Source organism: Tamandua tetradactyla, chromosome 11, assembly GCF_023851605.1.
Source record: "Tamandua tetradactyla isolate mTamTet1 chromosome 11, mTamTet1.pri, whole genome shotgun sequence".
Lineage (NCBI taxonomy): Eukaryota > Metazoa > Chordata > Mammalia > Pilosa > Myrmecophagidae > Tamandua > Tamandua tetradactyla.
In genome coordinates this window covers 75,605,942-75,624,182 of record NC_135337.1, presented here as the reverse complement: position 1 = coordinate 75,624,182, position 18,241 = coordinate 75,605,942, and the positions used below count along the sequence as shown (strand labels likewise).

The following is an 18,241-nucleotide window of genomic DNA, read 5'->3' as shown; positions in this document are numbered from 1 at the left end:
CATGCCAACTTTTGCCTCCCTCCCCGCTGTAGGCAGCCATTGTTCTTAATGTTCGGTTTGCCCTATCCGTGTCTTTTTTTGCAGTATAAGGAGAGTGTGTTGTGTGTGTGTGTGTGTGTGTGCACCCCTCATTCTCACACAAAATTTAGCATTCTGTATATACTGTTCCTTGCTTGCTTTATTTTTAGTTTACAATATATCCTGAAGATCATATCAGCATCAAGAGGTCTTCCTTGTTCCTTTTTTTTTTAATTGTCTGATTCCATTTGTATGAAAACTCCAGAACAGGTAAATCCACTGAGACAGAAGACACATTAGTGACCGCCAGGAGCTAAAGGGAGCAGAGAACGGGGAGTGATGAGGGTTATGGAAATATTGCAGAAGTAGATAGTGTTGATGGGAATGTACTTGGTGCTACTGAATTGTACACTTTAAAATAAATAAAAGAATAAAATGTACTTGATGTGTATTTTATCACATAAAAAGGAAAAAAACTGCAAAAAAAAAAAAGAAAAAAGATGCCTTCACAAGAAGGCTCTGAGCTGGAACTGAAGCTGGCTCTAGTTCTCAAGGAGGTGCTAGAGCTGGTGCTGGAGCTAGTTCTAGCTCTGAGCCTGTCGCGATAGCTCTAGCTCTGGATCTGGTGCTGCAGTAGGTTCCAACGCTGGAGCATTGACTGTAGCACTGGATTTTGCCATAAAGCTAGTACTAGAGCTGGGGCTGGCTCTAGTTAAGGAGCTGATAGTGGAACTGGAGCTGACTGTAGTTTTGGAGCTGGGGGTAGGGCTGCATGGTGGAGGTGGTTCTAATTCTTGGGCTGGAGTTGATGCTGCAGTTGCCTCTAGTTCTGTAGAGAGCACTAGCTCTGGCTTTATGGCTAGTGCTGGAGCTGGCTATAGATAAATAGGTGATGTTAGAGCTGGTGCTAAAGCTACTTCTAGTTCTGGACTTGATACTAGAGCTGAGGGTGAAGCTGGCTGTATCTCTGTAGATGTCACAGGTCATAATTTTGGAATTTGTGCTGGAGCTGGTTCTAGCCCCACAGCTGGCACTGGAGCTGACTTTACCTCTGGAGTTGGAGATCCTGAACTGATTGTTACAAGGGAATTGGTATTAGAACTGGTTACAGCTCTGTAGTTGGCATTAGAACTGACAGTGGACCTACCATAGACGCTGTAGCTAGAATTGGCTCTACTGGAATTGGTGCAAAAGCTGGGGCTATTGATTTTTGAAGACGATTGTATAACTAGTTTTTACAATGTGACTGTGTGATTGTGAAACCTTGTGTCCAATGCTTCTTTTATCCAGGGTATGGACAGATGAGTAAAACAAAAAGATAAAAAATAAATAAATGGGGGGGGAAGGGATTAAAAAACTGGGCGGATTGAAATACTAGTGTTAATTGAGAGGGAGGGGTAAGGGGCATGAGATGTATGAGATTTTTTTCTTTTTCTGGAGTGATACAAATGTTCTAAAAATGATCATGGTGATCATGATACACAACTAGGTGATGATATTGTGAGCCACTGATTGTATACTATGGATGGATTGTATGTGTGAAGGTTTCTCAATAAAAATATGTATTTTTAAAAAGTAAAATTCCTAGCCATGAAAAAAAAAAAAAGCTGGGGCTTGAGCTGGAGCCAGCATAGAAGCTCTTACAGAAGCTAGGACTGGTTTTAGGTCTGTAGATATTGCCAGATCTGGCTCTGGAGTTAGCTCAAGATTTGGAGCTCGTGACAGAGGTTGTGCTATGTCTGAGTCTAGTTTTGGAGCTGCTGCTAGAGTTGTTGCTAGAGCTGACTTCATCTCTGGAGCTTATGCTGAAGCTGGTTGTAGCTCTACAAATGGTCTTGGAGAAGACTCTAGCTGTGTATCTGACTCTGAACCTAGTTCTACTCCTTGACCTGGTGCTAGTTTTTGCTCTATCTTGTGCCAGCTCTAGCTCCTGAGTGGTATAGAAACTGACACTGAAGTTATTAGTGCCAGTGCTGACCTAGTTCTAGCTTTGGGTCCTGGGTGCTGAAGGTGACTTTGGAGTTGTTTCTAGCTCTCTACCTGGTGCTAGTTTTAGCTTTGGGGTGAGTGAATGAGCTGGCTGTAACTATGGAGATGGCAATAGAGATGGCTCTGGAGTAGGCTCTACTTCTGGAGCACGCTCATCCTTATTCTTTGTTAAAACTGCATAGTTCTCACTGGGCAGCAGTGCCTTCGTTTATTCAAAACTGATCAAATCTGGGTCTCCTGCATGGCAGGTGAGCATTCGACCACTGAACCACCCATGCACCCAACCCACACCCTACTGATGGACAATAAGTTGTTTCTAGTCTTTTGCTACTACAATGACACATTAAGTAATCTATATGCACTATTTCATTATTTTTGCCAGTATCTTTGGGATAGATTCCTAGGAGTGAATTTGGCTAGGGTAATTGCTGGATCTAAGAATAAATGCATAGATGTTTTTACTAGATATCCCCAAATTCTTCTATATTTTGCATTGCCTCCAGCAATGTATGGAAGTGCCCGTTTCCCCATAGCCACACCAACAGAGGATGCTACCCAACTTCTGTTAATCCTATCTAGGCAAGAAATGTAATTTAAAAATTTCTTGAGTGAGGCTGAGCGTCTTTTCCAAAGCCAAAGGCCCACTTTTATCACTTCTGTGAAACCCCTCTTTTATATTTTTTGCTTATGTTTTTCTAACATGTGGGTATTTTTCCTGATTTTTATCAGCTCTTTTTATTTTAGGGATATTAGCCCTTTCTCTGTGACATGGGTTGCAAATATTTTTTCCCTTTCTACTATTTTGAACTTACTGTGTGCTTTTGCCATACAAAAGTTATTTTGTAAATTGTATCAGAAGTTTCTACCATTTGTTACTGCTTATCGATTTTGAAACAGTTTTCTCCCCACTCCTAGGTTTAAAAGCAAGTCATGTTTTATTCTAGTATTTGTATGATTTTATTTCTTACATCTGATCCATTTGGAGCTTTTCTTGATCTGGGGGATGAGGTGAGTTCCAACTTCATCTCTTTCCAAGTTGCAATCCAGTTGTCCCAACATTATTTAAAACTGTCCTGTTCCACTGGATTTGAGATGCCACCCTAGCCAAATTCACTTGGGTCTACTTCTGGACTTTCTATTCTGTTCCAGGAGTCTGCCCACTTGTACCCCCCCAACCGTTTAATTAGAGGCTTTATTGTTTTAATATCCAGTAGGGTTGCGAACACCACCCCACCCACCCCTACCCCATTCCATCCATTGCTTTTCCAGGGTCCCACTGGCCACTCCTTCTTATTTTCACATATGAACATTTGAATCAACCTTAACTGTAACATGTTCCTGTAACATTTGGATCACGGGAAAGCTACCATCTAGCTTAGAAAGACTCAATCCCTTTATGACATTATCTTCCAATCGACAAACATGTAAAAATTCATTGTTTCAATCCCCCCCCTTTTTTTTCATGGGCAGGCATCGGGAATTGTGGCAGGCAAGAACTCTGTCACTAAGCCACCGTTGCCCGCCTGTTTCAATCCCCTTTTGAGACCCATAAGAATATTTTATTCTCACTGACGTTACACATTTTCAAAGCGTTGTCTGAGTATTTCATTATTTTATACCTTTTGTTGCTTTTAAAAATGGGGCCTTCTATTTCTGTTTTCTGATTAGTGATTTTTGTATACATGTATTGATTATAGTATCTTAATTTTATATCCTACTACTTCATCAAATTCTCTATTAGTTTATTTTCTTAGGTTTTCCATAAAGTTACATCATCTGCCAGCAGAGATAGTTTTGTCTCCTTTCCCTTCCAGTTCCGATTCCTTGAATTGCTTTCTTTTTATCTAATTACTTTATCAATCCTCTCATACCAATCTAAATCATAGTGGCAAGAGCAGGCAATCTTCCCTTATTTCTGACTTAAGTGGGAAAACAAAAGTTGCTGGCTGAGGAATTATCTATCAATTCCCAGTTTTTGTTTTACATTTTTAATCAGGAATGCATGTTGAATTGTCAACTGACCTTCCTCTGTTTATGCAAATGATCACAAGTTTTTCCTTCTTTAAATGTTTAATCAAGCCACCTTTGGTTTCCTGGAATTAACCCCAGGTTCATTCTGTGCTGCTGATTCTATTTTACAAGGGCATTCTGGAGGAACCAAGAGGTGGTGGCTCTCACAGTGGGTGGCGAGGCTATCCTGGGAGGAAGGAAGGAGCTGGGACCAGCAGGGAGAGCAGAGCAGGATCACGTGCAGCTGGCGAGCTGAGGTCCTCATACCTCTCCAAGTCCATGGTGTCAAGGCCAGAGGAAGGCAAACCGACTGCTTCAATCCATTATAAAATAAGGATTTCAATCTAAACATCCATCAATGAGGAAGCAGTTAAATTATGGTGCAACTATGTAACAGAATAGCATATGGTAAAGAGAATCCGGAAATTCCTTGTGTGCAATATGGAATGATCTCCATCTACATACTGAACGAGTTAAGTCAAGGGCTAATTAGAGTTCTCACCATTTCTAGAAGAAAAGAGGAAACAGACCATATTTGCTTGTACGGAAGAAGACACAAGAAACAAGGAACTTTGGCTGCCCCAAGGGTGCACGAAACTGGCTGGCCGGGGCTGACTGAATTTTTTAATTAGACATTTTTTCTTCTTTAACATTGATTACATTTTGGTGGTTTGACTTTTCAGCTATGTGAATGTCCCACTTACCCAAAATCTACATATGCAAAATGAAAAGTCAAAATAAAATATAATGGATCTGGTTCCCAATTATTCTTCACCAACCTGCACAACCGTAGGTTCGTCTTTGGGGCAGAGTGGGGAGATGGGGCACTGGGCCACCCCTCCCAGCCTCTTCCTCACCCAGCCCTCTCTGTTGGGTGCCTAGGTGGGCCGGTCCCCCAACATTGTGATCGTGTTTGACTGTTCCATGGAGACAATGGTCCAGAGCGCTGCGCCAGGGTCAGCTGGAGCGGCAGGCAGACGACTCTGAGTCAGCCATTCGCCAGCACCTGGAGACGCGGCAGGGACCTGAGGAAGCATGTGGAAGGTGTGGGGACAGCAATGCCCTGTGGAGCACACACGAGTAGTTCCTTGCACACTCCTTCCTCCTACAACCACTCCAAGGGAAAGCATTTCTGTGCAGCTTGTGCAGGTGCATCCCAGGTGGGTGAGTGACTGACCAGCTGTGCCTATCATAAAACCTTCTATTTGTCCATCCATCCTTCCTCGGCTCATGTTTCCCCTCACTCAGGTTCCCCATTATTGCACCTCCAATAAAAAATTGGCACTTGGTGAACCTCCACTCCTTTCCCAGGCTTGTCTGAGTGGTAGAGTGCAATGTTCCTGCTGTGACTCAGAACTGACCCGCTTCTGCTCTTTCTCTAGACCTTGGCAGTGCTGCTCTGTCATTGAAAGTCTGCAGTAAGACAGGTAGGGGCTGGAGGTTCTGGCCCGTTCCCTCCCAGAACCTGTGCAGGACCCAGGGACTGCTGTGCCTGTGAGGAGGCAAAACATCTGGTGAGGCAGCTGCTTTGCGTGCCCCTTCCTGGGTGGATCCCCCAGGAGTTGGGTTAATCATGGTATACATGTCCCCAGGAACAGGTGCAAGAAGCCCTGAGTGCTGTGAACAGCCCCACCTAGAGGCTCCAGTCGGAACTGCCTTCTGCCCGTGGCCATTCAAGCCCACTGGCCCAGGCACCCAGACCGTGACTGTAAATCCTGATTTTTAAGCCCTGGCACGCCAGGATAATTCTAAAAGGAACACCTCCAGCCATATACAGTGGGTCTTAAGAAGACGGCCTCAGAGTCAGACAGCTCAGATGGACGCTCAGACCATCCTCACACGGTCCACCCGCCTCGCCTTGGGTGACTGGCCAGTGTGTGCCATGCATCACACGGTCCACTCCTCCAACAAGCCCTGGTCCTACCTTAGGGCTCGGAGTGTTGACAGAATAGACCAAAGCCGGCCGCTCCTCCCAGGAGGCACATGAGTTTGCCGTGGTGGCAGGCTGCATCCATGGGAACACCTGTCCCTGGGGGTCCTCCTGGCTGCCTGGCTCTCAAGTTTCCAGAGGGAACAACAGTGCGGGGAAGACGGTGTTTCAGGGGTGCAGCCCACTATCCCTTTCCACAAAGGCAAAGTGTTTTGGGGGATTGTACCTATTCTCATCAGCTAAGCCTTGTTCCCCTCCTTCTACAAACAAAACTGCGGCCAGCACGCAGTTTTTAAACAAAAAGCACTTTATTTAACAAAAAGGAAAAAAAATTAAAAGAGCACAATGCACCTCCAGAAAACCATTTTCTCATGTTTTTCCTTTAAAAAAAAAAAAGAAAAGAAAAGAAAAAGAAAAAACCCACAAAGCTTATAATTTCCAATCACCATTATCAGGCTTACAACATCTAATCAAGAACAAACATCTCCTTCAAAACTCCTATGGACAGAGAGAGACAGACAGATGGCACCCGGCAGACATGGGGAGGTTTTGTTATCATTTATTTGTGAAGTTAAAAACGAGCGATAAAAAGTAAAAACTGCCATACAATTTTTTTTTTGTTTTCATTTTGTGTTCAGTTTCAATCTCCTCTGAACAGATGAAACACGACAGACCAGTCCTGGGAGTAGAGGGACAGGGGAGGCCGCAAGGAGCTGAGCTAGGGTGCAAGGAGGAGCAAGAGAGAAGAGAGGCAGAGGGGCTCGACCGCTGGGGGCAGGGCAGGGGGTTCCTGCAATACCAACACCTGGTCCAAGGAATGTTCCAACTCTAACTAAAAAAAAGAAATAGCAAGAGTGACTTTTTTTCCTTTTGAAAAGTTTATTTTAAAAACAAGAAGAGGGCCAAGGGTGGTAGGAAGAAAATGAATTGCATTACCCTGAAAGAGGCAGTTTCAGGAAGGCTGGGGGTATAAAGATTTATATATATATTTATATATATATAATTTTTAAGGTTTTGTTTCACTTTTTTGTGTTTTGTGTTTTTTTTTGTTTCTTTCTTTTTGCAGAGATTTAGTTCTCGCTATCTTCTATGGCTGGCTCAACATGAAGGATCTCAATTTTGAAAGAAAAAGTATGTGAGACACACAGAATGAACAAGAGCACGAGAGCACAGAGCAGGACCCGCTGGGGCCATGACCTCTGGAGCCATCGCTCTCTCACCAAACCAAAAAAAGAGGAAAAAAAAAAGCCCCCAAACAGAACAAAACGGAAAAAAAATAAAGATTTTCACAGATGAAGAGGTTCACATTCATTCGATTCATTGAGCCTGCGGAGAGGGAAGAGATAGGAATTGGTCACTACTGGGAGGGAGGGAGGGAGTGGGAGACTAGAGGGGGCATGAAAAGGGCCAGAGCCACCCCGGAGTGGGGGCGGGGGCCAAGGGAGCCCCTCTCCCAGGCTGCGGCTCGCTCAGGCTGGAAGGATGTGTTTATGACTGTCTAGGCAGGTGCTCACAGGGACTTGTTGAAGTCAAGACTTGGGCTCCTTGATGGAGGAGGAGAAAGAATGGCACGAGTGAGCGAAAGAGAAGCAGACTGCAGAGTAAGAGAAGCGCTGAGGGTTGAGAAGGGAGAAGAGGGTGCCAGAGGTCTTGAGGAAGGCAGGCGGCTCCCGGCGCATCACAACACAAACAATTTCCAAAGATCACGGTGTCCCCACAACACCCCTGTGAGGTAGGTTGGAAGGTGGCAACGATCGTCATGCCCACTTCACAGACAAGACCAGGACAGAGGCGAACGCGAGCGGAAGAGACAGCCCGGCCAGTGGGGGGCAGCCGGGCCAGGCCCCTGGCGAGCTCCCCTCATCCCCCCAAACCACTGCTGACCCCACAATGGGGCTGCCTGCAACACACACAGTCACTTGGACTCGGGGGAAAATATTGTGGGTTTAAAACAAAAGAATAAAAAGACAAAACCAAGAAGATAATGCAGAGGGAAAAAATATACTTCTTTCCCCAAGTGGCCAGATTTTGAGTGAGTTGAGTTAGCAGCCAGGACTGCGACCAACGTTTGAGCTACTTGCCTACCCCCCACCCCCAGGACTACCCACCAGTTCACAAGTTCCACCTTTCATTTTCTCGTGCTCCCCCAACATCACGACAGTGTTACACAGGAACAAGCAGGCCGGCGGAGGGAGGCCTCTTCGTTAAATCTCTGGACCCAGCACACACGTCCCCTGGCTCGCGGGGACTCCCGGAGACCTCTGGCCACACGGCCCCCGCTGCAGGCATCAAGGACACACCCCGCAGGGGAAGGGGTTTCCGGCGCTACCCACTAAGGCAGGATGGACGGTAGCCGGGGGTTGGAAGGAAAAAGGAGGAGGAGGAGGGTGGCAATTCCCACTTGCCTGCTGCTGTCCCTGCTGTGTGGGTGGTGGCTGGGGGCCGCCAGGACCTGGGGTCTGTCCGTAGTAAGCAGCCTGCTGTCTGTAATATTCAGCCCAGGCAGCGCTGTAGTCCGGCTGGGAGCCTGGGGGTGCTCCCGGGCCCCCTCCAGTGGCCACTTGAGCTGAGGATGGAACAGAAGTAAGTAAGTGGGCTGCAGGAACAGCCTGACTTGGCCATCCTCCCACTGCCATACCCTGACCAGGCCAGCTCACCCTGCTTTTTGTAGTATTCCTCCCAGGCTTTCGTGTAGTCCTGCTGTGGGGGTGCTCCAGGTTGTTGGGGCTGCTGGCCTGCGGGAAGGCAGGGGAGAAAGGTCAAAAGGCAGCTTGCTGGCTGCAGTGCAGTCCCACCCTTCCCCTGATAAAACTTGAATGCCCCCTCCAGCTGCACTGTACTCACCAATCTTTTTGTAATACTCTTCCCAGGCCTTGGTGTAGTCCGACTGTCCGGTGGGTGGGGGCTGAGGGGGTTCGCCCTGAGTGGGCGGAGCTGCAGGGGCAGGTGCGGGGCCTGGCACAGGGCCCGGGGGCTGCTGGTAGTAGTGCGAGTAGTAGGCAGCCCAGGCTGCATTAGGGTCGGCTGCTGCTGCAGCTGCTTTATCTGCAGAATGGAGAGGAAGAGCTCACTCAGGGGGATCCCGTGGGGCCAGGCCCACCCTCCCCACATAAGTCCCCAGGCTCCCTACCAACCAAAGCAGTCCGTTACTTACTTGGGTCATGAGGAGCAGGTGGTTGCCACTGGGGGTAGGTATTGCCCCAGCCCTGGGGTGGGTACTGGTGAGGAGGGGGGCCCCCGGCACTGCAGGATGGATAAGAAAGAGGAGGGAACAGGTGAGCTCAGATACTCTAAAAGCTGAGCCTCTCCATCGTCAGGGTAGTGACGGGTGGGGGCCCAGGCCTAGATCACCAGACTCAGGTTGCTAGAGAATAGCCTGAGGCAACTCAAAATTGAGCTCACACTCAATACGAGTTCACAAAAGCTGTGTGAGCTCAAAATTAACATCTCTATGTGCAAGCTTATGAGGTAGAAATTGTGTTGCCTCTAAGTTTTACTTTTTGGTGGAGCCAATAAAAACAGGAGGCTAGACAGGACAGTCTTTCAGGTGAAAGGTAGGACCAGGTCTCCCAGGAGCCTGCTGTCTGTCCCCATGCCCCAAGTTCCAGGGGCTGAGGAATACTCACTGAGGGGGAGCTCCTGGTGGCCCCTGATTGAATGGCCCGGGGTTGAAGGGCCCCATTGGGCCGGCAGGGCCTGGTCCCCCCGGACCTGGTCCGACAGGGCAGAGAGGACCCTGGAGAGAAGAACAAATTCAAGGTAAGTGGGGAGGGAGACAAGAGTGTGGACCTGAGCTCCCCAGTGCCCCTCCCCAAGCCCACCTCAATCTTCTCCTCAATGAGCTGCTTGGCGTGGTCAATCTGCTGGGGTGAGCCTCGGATGATGAACAATTTGAAGTTGGGGTCCCCGTTGGGTGGCAGTTGCCGTGAGATCTCAACAAAGGCGCCTGTCTGCTGGTTTATGGCTTTCACGTTCTCACCCCCTGCAGGAGTGACACACAGTGAAAGGAGTGCGGGAGTGGGGTAGGGTGGAGTGGTGGGGGAGAGCAGTTATACTCACCTCGCCCAATGACCAGCCCACACTTGTGGGTGGGGATGGAGAAAGTCATTTCCCCACCAGGCGGTCCCCAGTTGCCTTGACCTCTGCCCCGACCCCGGCCCCCTGGAGGCATGCCAGGGCCACCTGGAGGGCCTGGAGGACCACTCTGCAAGACAAGATGGGGCAGGATAAACACAGGGACTTCCCTGGAAGACCAGGCCAGCCCTCAGCTAGTGGTGGACCCTTTCTCCCTCACCAGCCCTCGGCAGTGAGCCCACTGCCACTTACCCTGAGGCTCTGAAGGAGGTCACTGATAATCCGGGCTGCATGCTCACATCTGTCTGGGGGCCCCATTATGTGCGCTATCTTCTCGGGACCCGTACCATCATCTTGAGACAACATCAAGAAAGCAGAGAGACCAATTAAAAAGAAAAGCAAAACTCCAACCCCTTGTAAACACTGCCTCTGCAGGGCAGACCCTGTGCCAACCAAGGGATATGAAATTTCCCAGGCTCAAAGTGCAGCTCACTGCACTTAATTCACTGACGAGCTGGGAAGGAGGTGGACCACGTTCCTACAGAAGGAAATTTACTAGTTAACGGAGGGTGGCACCTGCATTTGGCACCGTCAGAACTAACTGATGGGTTTTAAAGAACTAAGAACAGTAAGACATCTCTGAACAAAAGGGGATCCTCCTCCCCTCAGATTCGCTACTCAGAGGCCCTTCACTGAGGCTGGCAAGAGCCCAAGCCCAGCACTGGAGGAGGGATCTGATCCAGTCCATGGATGCCCTGTCTGGTGGGGGAGAGAAAAGGGTAAGAGCTGATGGGGAGAAATCTTTGGGAAAACCCCAATCACCAAATCTCTCAAGTGGCTGTCAAAGGGAGGAAGGAGGAGACAAGGCAGATTCTGATGGCTGACGAAGTGCTGGGTGAGTGGCAGGGGATGAGCCCGGCCAATCTCTCTCTTGGGAGAGGCACCTAACCTTGTTTGAACTGTATCCGCACACCGGCATCGTTCTGGATCTTCTTGATCATCTCTCCGCTGCGGCCAATGACCACCCCAACTGAATGCCTGGGCACTGGCACCTGAGGAGGCATGGAGCCCTTGGGTCAGCCCCAGTTCAGTCTCCATAGCTCTGCCACAAAGGACAGGGCCACTTTCCACCCCAGAGAAGACCCCACTCACGTCGATGCCTCCACCAATCCGGGATCCATACTCATTTCGGTCCCCAAAGCCACCTTGGTCACGCTCCCGGAGAATATCCATCACCATCTCACAGGCTTGCTGAAAACACACATGGGCAAAATCTGTGTGGGCACACTATGCCCCTGGACACACCCCCACAGGCCCCAGCCTTGGCCAACAGAGAACTGCACTGAGCCTGCTGAAACCGTACTACAAGCAGCCCTACTTTCCAGATGAGAAAATGGAAGACCAGAGAGTGTAGGCCACTTGCTCAAGTATGAGCAGTAGGAATGTGCTTCAGTGTCAGAACAGGAATCCTTTGGAGTCAGTTCTCTTGAAAACCATTCCCCTTTACACTCAGCAGTGCAGGCTCCAGGCCCCCAACCAGAATTACCTTTTCTCAAATCATCTATCGCCTCATGGTACACTCACCTGCACTTTATAAGGATCCCCGATGATCCGGAGAGGTTTATCCACATTTGTGTTCTGGGAACCGTCTTGAATTAAAATCATTTTCACCCCAGCTCGTTCCTTTACAACCAAGAGTAACTGTTAGTGCTGAGCTTTCATACAAGTTTTGCGGGGTTATGCAGGCAGAGGGCAGGCACGATCAGAAAGGATAAGACACAGGCAAAGAAACTGGTGCATGTGCGCAGACAAATAAAGGTAACACTTTTGGGATGCAAGGAGCCTTCTGCCCTGTCCCACCCCCTCACCTGCAGCTGCTTAATTGTCTCCCCGCCTTTGCCAATGACCAAGCCAGCCTTCCCTGCAGGGATCATGATCTCCTGCACAGTGCCATTCTGCCCCCCATTGGCGTTGTCATGGAACTGTCCTGGAGGGCCACCACGACCCCGGGAGACAATATCGTCCAGCATCATCTTCGCTTTCCTGGGAAGGAGGAGAATGGGGTACCAACACATGAAAAAGATGCTGGTCTGGTGAACCTACACAGATCCAAGGGAAGAAACTGACTCCAATGCAGGTAACTATAACAGATGACCCGGACGAGGGCGGACCCTCCACTGGGACTATTCAATCTGACAGACCTGCCAGGTCTCAAGATTCAGGGAAATCAATGTCAATATAGTCAGGAGCCGAGGGACATGGTATGTCCTCAAAAGCCCAAGGATATGGCTTCTGTCCATCCCTTTGTCACAAAGACAGGACCAGCCATAGAGACTTACTGCACAGATTCTGGGGCTCCAGTCAAGGACACACTGCGCTCAGGGAGGCCGCCACTATCTGGAGAGGAGAGTAGAAAGGGTCAGTGCTCACTGTGGCCTGTGGATGCTAGCAAGGCCCCCCATGGAGATAAGGAAACCTACCAGAATGACCAGTGGCCAAATGGCCACTTGTGCTGCTATTCAGCAGCCTGGCAAATCAACAGACCTCCCCAATACCTGGGAGGCTGCTATGTGAGGCCAATACACTTAACATCCAGTAAGATAAGTGGAATTTTTAGGGGAAAAGAGGAATAGAGGGAGAAATACAACCCAGATGATCAAACAACTGAGCCTCTGTGCCCTCACTATCACTGAGCTTAAGAACATCCTCTATAGATGAGGAGCTTCACCTGTGTAAGAGCCAATTCTCAAGATGAGCAACAAGACAGAGTTGGGATTTAAAGCCAGGCCTGACATCAAGGCCATTACTATTCTCTTTAAGACCCCAACCTGCCTTAACTCCTTCCACTTGTCTTCCAAGAGGTTTTTAATTTAAGTGGCAACAAAGGGTTCAGAGCACAGTATCTGGAATGAGGCCCTCTATGTTCAGTTTTAGAGAGCTTCTCCCCCAGTCCACACCACCACACCCATGTAAAATGTTAAAAAAAAAAAAAAATTAGCCATAGCTATACTTCATTGAACTACGTCAGTTGAGATACTGCACCAAGCCTGGTACACAATAAGCACTCAATAAACATCAGCTCATTCCACTTCTATACAGGCACTGCAAGAGTTGCTCAAACCCCCATCTTTCAGCCTCCACTGTGCCATGAACCCAGTTCTCCCATACCTGGAGAGATCTGTACTTTGCAGCCTGAATCCTGCTGGATTTTGTTAATCTGTTCGCCTCCTCTGCCAATGACTAAGGGGGAGAAGAAAAAAGAACAGCAGATGATGATGATGGAATGACGGAGGGAATCTAAAGCTCAGGACTGTGGCAGGGGTCTCCAGCCCCACTGACATCAAGGACGGTAGTAGTAACTTCAAGAGCTCCGGTATACCACTGTCCAGACAGGACAGTGGAGAAACCAACAAGAGTGGCACATAAGAGGCTCTTTCAGACCAAAGGTTTCTGGGCTGGCAGGAGCTCACAGGACACTGTCCCTGAGAATGAGAAACAGCTGGCAGTGCCAATCTGGGTGAGGGCAAATGGGCCCACCAAGCCACACTCACTTAGTCCCACCATGCCGTCAGGGACCCTGTACTCTTCTGTCATTGATGTCCTGCAAACAGAGACACTGAGAGTCAGTCTTGAGTGGGAAAGAAGGGGAAGAGCTAATGAGACCTTCTGAGGGTCTCCTAAAGGCCAAGGCCCTGGCCCTGGGAAGCCTTGGACTTTCTTCCCCACAGGCTGCAGCAGAGTCTGACAACAGCACAGGCTCCCTTTCTCTCACAGCTTGTGGCCTTGGTTTTCCCACCTGTCCCACATGCGGTACAATGTGGTCCGTGGACCACTGTTTCACCGATACAGAGACCAAGAGCAAGACTCAGACACTTCTAAGGCAATCTGATTTTAATTCTGCATCTGTGGACTTCAGAGTCGATTTGGCAGTCTTTTAAATTTCATTTTTCTTATAAATCTATTTTACAAAACCATCAGCCCATTTTATAAAGAAGAGAAAAGTGGTCCTTTACCAACAACCCTATGTCAGGTTCATCTGAATCTATGTGAAGGAAGCAGCAAAAAAGTAGAAAAGACTCCCAGGCTCAACCAAAACTCAGTGGAAAAGCATTTGCAGAAGATGGATGAGAGAAAAAGGCCCTCTCCAGCCTTTTCTAAGAAGATAGATGTGTGTGGTTCTGAGTGTCCCTACCCCTAGAGAGAAATCAATAGAGTTGAGACCACCCTGCCCTCATAACAGCTAACTGACACCACCCTCTTCCCTTCATAATCTGAGAAATGAATATAAGGAATCAGTATGGTTCCCTCTGCTTTCAGTCCTCTGGTTCACCAGCCCCTGAAACAGTGCAGCCCCAGAAAGAAAAACTCCCCAAACACAGTAATAAAGGCCAGCTGGTAACCAATATGTTTTCCAGATCACAACTTACCTCGGGGGAGGATGGATGGGTCCAAGTTGAGAACTGATTGCTGCAAAGAGAAAATTCAAAGGAATGGCTGAGCTAACTTCTCTCTGGGAACCTGAAAACCCTTCCCACAAGAGGTGCTGCTGAGTACTTGTTATAGTGGTTCTAAATGTTCCTGAGCACTTGAGGACTCTATAAACATCCTCCATGCACAGAGCATTTCTGCTCCAATCTGGGGGGGTTCTGGGACCCCTAAAAAGCATGGATCACCGGAACCCCCATGAGGGAAAGCTGCCTCCTACTCAGGGTTTCTAACTCCTGACTCATAAAACTTCCGAAGACCCTGAATGTCACCCAGTGGACTTACAGTCTCCCTGGGCAGCCAGCTTCTTGCTCTCTGGTTGGTCTGTGAAAGAGAGTAGATGTCAGATGCAGTATTTCCCCACCCACAGCTGCCTCAGCCTCAAACGCTGGTACATGTCCTGGGCAAACAATCCCCTCTTTCCCCCATCTCCAACATCAGAGCTAAGAGATCAGAAGAGACCAAACCCAGAGCCTGGAACCAGACTCAATCAATCCTGCCACCAACACCCAGAGTGAAAAAGCCCTTTATAACAAGTGAACAATGAAGGTGGCAACCGAGCCTTCCAGCCTAGGACCAGACCTGCCTTGTCTGGGGAAGGAAGGGGAGGTCTGGATGAAAGAAGCCAGAGTCTGATCACTTTGGCTACCTGCAGGCCCCAGAGCCAGCCAAACTTTAGATTGGGCCATAAAACCACCCATGCTTCCCCAAGCCAACCAGGAGGAGAGGAAGGATCTTGGGAACTTACAAGCAGACCCAGTCATGATCAATGTGCCCGCCTCTCAGCCACCTGATACCTCAGGATGGCTGAACAGAACAAAAAGAATTAACAAAGCTGGGATTGCTGAGGTTTAAAAGACCAAACAGCAGCAGGATTTTTTTTTCCTCACTCCGAACCACACTCAAACAAAGGCACCTCACTCTACCCCTACCCCTCTTCCCAATCTAACAGGAGCAGCAGGTGGTTACCTCCATCTTCCAACTGTCTCTTTTGGCCCCCAAAACCAAAATCAGGAGTGCTGTTATTCACTGTTGTAGCAGCATCGCCTCCAATTTTGGCTGCAATCTAGAAATAAAGGGGTTAGGGATAGCAGCAGCACCACCAGAAATAACCCTCCTCAGCACTCAGGTCACCTCATCAACGTCTGCCATTTAGGAAACCTGTCGGCTTCCCCTGCCAACTTAGGGAACAAGCTTGTTGATTAAGACAATCTAGGAGTTTTTACCCAGAGCTTCAAGGTTCAGGAATCACCTAGGAATTTCAAAATTCCCTTCTTCCCAGTCTCTGAGGGATTTGTGCCTAAATTCTGTCTGTGGTCTGACTCTTAGCCACACTGATTTGACTCTAGAGGGGGTGACAGCGAAAGGAACAGAGGCGTTGGTGCAGGAGGGTCCTCGGGCCATCTGTATGAGGGGGAGCTTCCAGATATTTTAATCCCTCACTAGAGCAGCCCCAGCACAAAGGACAAGAAAGTATGGTTCTTCTGCAATGTCGAAGAGCATATAACTTGCCTTTATCTCCCTCACCCTCAAAATCTGGATTTACTTAACAACTCCTAGGGACACTTATGCTCCAAGACATCTGACACCCTCACCTGGGTCAAAAACAAAAGCCCTTTTTTGAACACATTACACACTAGACACATTAAAGTTGAACAAACCCCAATCCAGCAGACTAAGAACAGGATTTGTTTGTAAGATGGCACAAATTTTCCAAAGAAACACAGAACATGAACTAAGGATCTACCTTTACACTTCACTCATTTTTTTTTCTTTAATGCTTACCTTGAGACATGGCTCTTGGGATGCCCAGAGGAGGTCTTAAACCATCCAAAAGACAGCACAAAACATACAAGGGCAGCTAAAGCCACTTCAGAACCAAGACAAGTGACCCAGATCAAAGGCCCATTAGCACCTTGCCCCACTCCAGAGGTAGGGCACTCACAGGCCACCCAGGGCAAGAACCCGGGCGTTAAGCTAACGGAACCTCCCACCTTGGGAGGAGCCAGTCCGGCCCTGGAGGCATTCGGACAGCCCGGGAGCACTCTCTGTCTGAGTCCTGGTCTGCTTCCTGAAAGGGCGGCAAAGTCCTCCAGTTCTACCCGGGGAATGGAGCTGGGGAGGTCAACCACACCAGTATATGACAGACACCTCAAAGTCTCAAAATACTGCGCTGGGACCCTCCCTCCTTCGCCCCCAAAGAGACCACCGCTTTCAAGACACCTAAAACATCCAAAGAGAATCCCGTTTCTCCCTAAATGCTTGGCCACTTTTGGCAGAAAAAAGATACCCACTCCACTCTCCAGACTCATGACTTTTGGCCACCACCGTCACCAACCCCACCCCGCCCAAATCATTTCTTTCTAGGGACAGGACAGAGATGGGATTAGGTTGGGGGCAAATGTAGCCCAGGGTCCTGATAGCGGGGGAGGAGAAGCAAGACTCTCCTTTTGCTTCCAGTAGAGCGCAAAATGCCCGTTTGTCCTAAAAGAGGTTCCCAAAGTGGGTCCTCAAGCTCCACCACCCCGGGGCCGCTCTCGGAGGCCCCACGCACGCCCCCTGCCCCGCTCACCCGCGGGGAAGCCCACTCAAGGCGCCACAAGCCCGCCGAGACCCTCGGCAGCCGCCCCACGTGACCCTGCAGGGGCCCCGACCCCCCTCCCCCGCGACCCCGCGCGCGCGCACGTGACCCCCGCCCCCTCCCCCCCGCGCGCGCGCCCCTCGGGCCCGCGGCCTCCTCACCTGGCGGGCCCGCTGCACGGCGTCTGCGAAGGCGTCTTTGCGGATCCCCGGGCCGCCCCCGCCGGGCGGCTGAGAGGGACCCCCGGCCGACCCCCCGCCGGGGCCGCCGCCGCCGGGGCCGCCGCCGCCCCGGTCCCCCGCGCCCGGCGGGCCCGGCGGAGGGCCTCCCCCGGCGCCCCCGGCACCCCCGCCCCCGCCAGCGGGCGGCGGCGGCCCGGGCGGGGGTCCTCCTGTGCTGTAGTCCGACATGGCGCGGCGGGGCCGGGCCTGGCGCGGAGGCTGAAGCTGAGGAGGCGGCGGCGGCTCAACGCGGGAACAAGGCCTCGCTCCACACCGCCGCGGAGCACTCTGGGAACCCAGCGGCTGGGAAGACGACGACGGGGGAGGGGGACGCCCCCTCCCGCCGCCGGCGTGACGGACGGTGGTGCCCGGCCAATGGCAGGCGGCCGCCGCGGTCCTGACACCAATCGTGGGCTCTGGAGGCGAGCGACCAATCGGAGTACCGCAAGAGGCCAGTGGGCGGGAGGCGTCAGGTGACCGACAGTTGTTGGAGGCAATGGGTTGCAAGCTGTCCGCGCTAGGCGGGCAAATCGAGGCGATTCGAGAAAGTGGGAGACCCAATGAAGCGGGAGTTCCAGAATCGCGGGGCGGCTTCGAGGCCGAATCGAAGTCCCTGAAGAGGTAAGCAGACTGGGAAGATGGGCCGAGCGAAAGGTCCCTTTGAACGGGTGGGGTGGGCACCGGGTGTGATGATCGTGCACGTAAGCCAATGAACACGCGTGGGAGGCGGTCCTTGTACAGATTGCCAGTCGATTGGACCCAATCCCCAACGGGCTCTGGGTGATGGGGTTGATTGGGCTTGATTGCTTTCCCTGTTAACCAGAATCCTTTTCTAGTGCGGACTTCCAAACCAAACCAATGGCTGCGAGGTGGAGGGGCGGGCCTTAGGTGACTGACGTCCCTCCGGGCCAGTGGCAATGGGAAAAATAAAGG

The 18,241-nt window shown here is 50.2% G+C and overlaps 1 protein-coding gene and 1 pseudogene across 4 annotated transcripts in view; one reads left to right on the top strand and one right to left on the bottom strand.

Moving 5' to 3' along the window:
• LOC143650318 (adenylate kinase isoenzyme 1-like) overlaps positions 1–7,203 on the top strand; it is a 29,182-nt pseudogene extending 21,979 nt beyond the window's left edge. The window contains exons 5-7 of the transcript XR_013159519.1: positions 4,900–5,061; positions 5,400–5,444; positions 7,014–7,203. The product of XR_013159519.1 is annotated as an adenylate kinase isoenzyme 1-like (transcript). The remainder of the gene's footprint in view (positions 1–4,899; positions 5,062–5,399; positions 5,445–7,013) is intronic.
• Positions 171–17,618, bottom strand: KHSRP (KH-type splicing regulatory protein). Of its 3 annotated transcripts, none has more exons than XM_077120940.1 (20): positions 17,249–17,618; positions 15,476–15,572; positions 14,792–14,830; positions 14,449–14,488; positions 13,573–13,622; positions 13,190–13,261; positions 12,361–12,418; positions 11,890–12,064; positions 11,606–11,704; positions 11,174–11,272; positions 10,971–11,073; positions 10,274–10,374; positions 10,007–10,151; positions 9,769–9,929; positions 9,574–9,683; positions 9,102–9,190; positions 8,792–8,992; positions 8,605–8,682; positions 8,353–8,513; positions 171–331 (listed from the first exon to the last, which is right to left on the bottom strand). In XM_077120940.1, the coding sequence occupies exons 1-20, from the start codon at positions 17,495–17,497 to the stop codon at positions 209–211; spliced, it is 2,250 nt and encodes a 749-aa protein (XP_076977055.1). In that variant the 5' UTR covers positions 17,498–17,618; the 3' UTR covers positions 171–208. The 3 variants fall into 3 exon arrangements, with proteins under 3 accessions (XP_076977055.1, XP_076977058.1, XP_076977057.1); XM_077120943.1 differs by lacking the exon at positions 171–331 and adding an exon at positions 6,491–7,273; XM_077120942.1 differs by lacking the exon at positions 171–331 and having other exon boundaries at positions 6,491–8,513.
• Positions 17,619–18,241: the final 623 nt, after the last annotated feature.

Coding starts and splice junctions, on each gene's coding strand:
- KHSRP (XM_077120940.1), bottom strand. CDS start 17,497: ATGTCGGACTACAGCACAGGAGGACCCCCGCCCGGGCCGCCGCCGCCC. Junction 13,262..13,572: donor TGACGGCATGGTGGGACTAA/GTGAGTGTGGCT, acceptor TCTCCCCCTTAG/TCATTGGCAGAGGAGGCGAA. Junction 12,065..12,360: donor GGAGCCCCAGAATCTGTGCA/GTAAGTCTCTAT, acceptor CCTCCTTCCCAG/GAAAGCGAAGATGATGCTGG.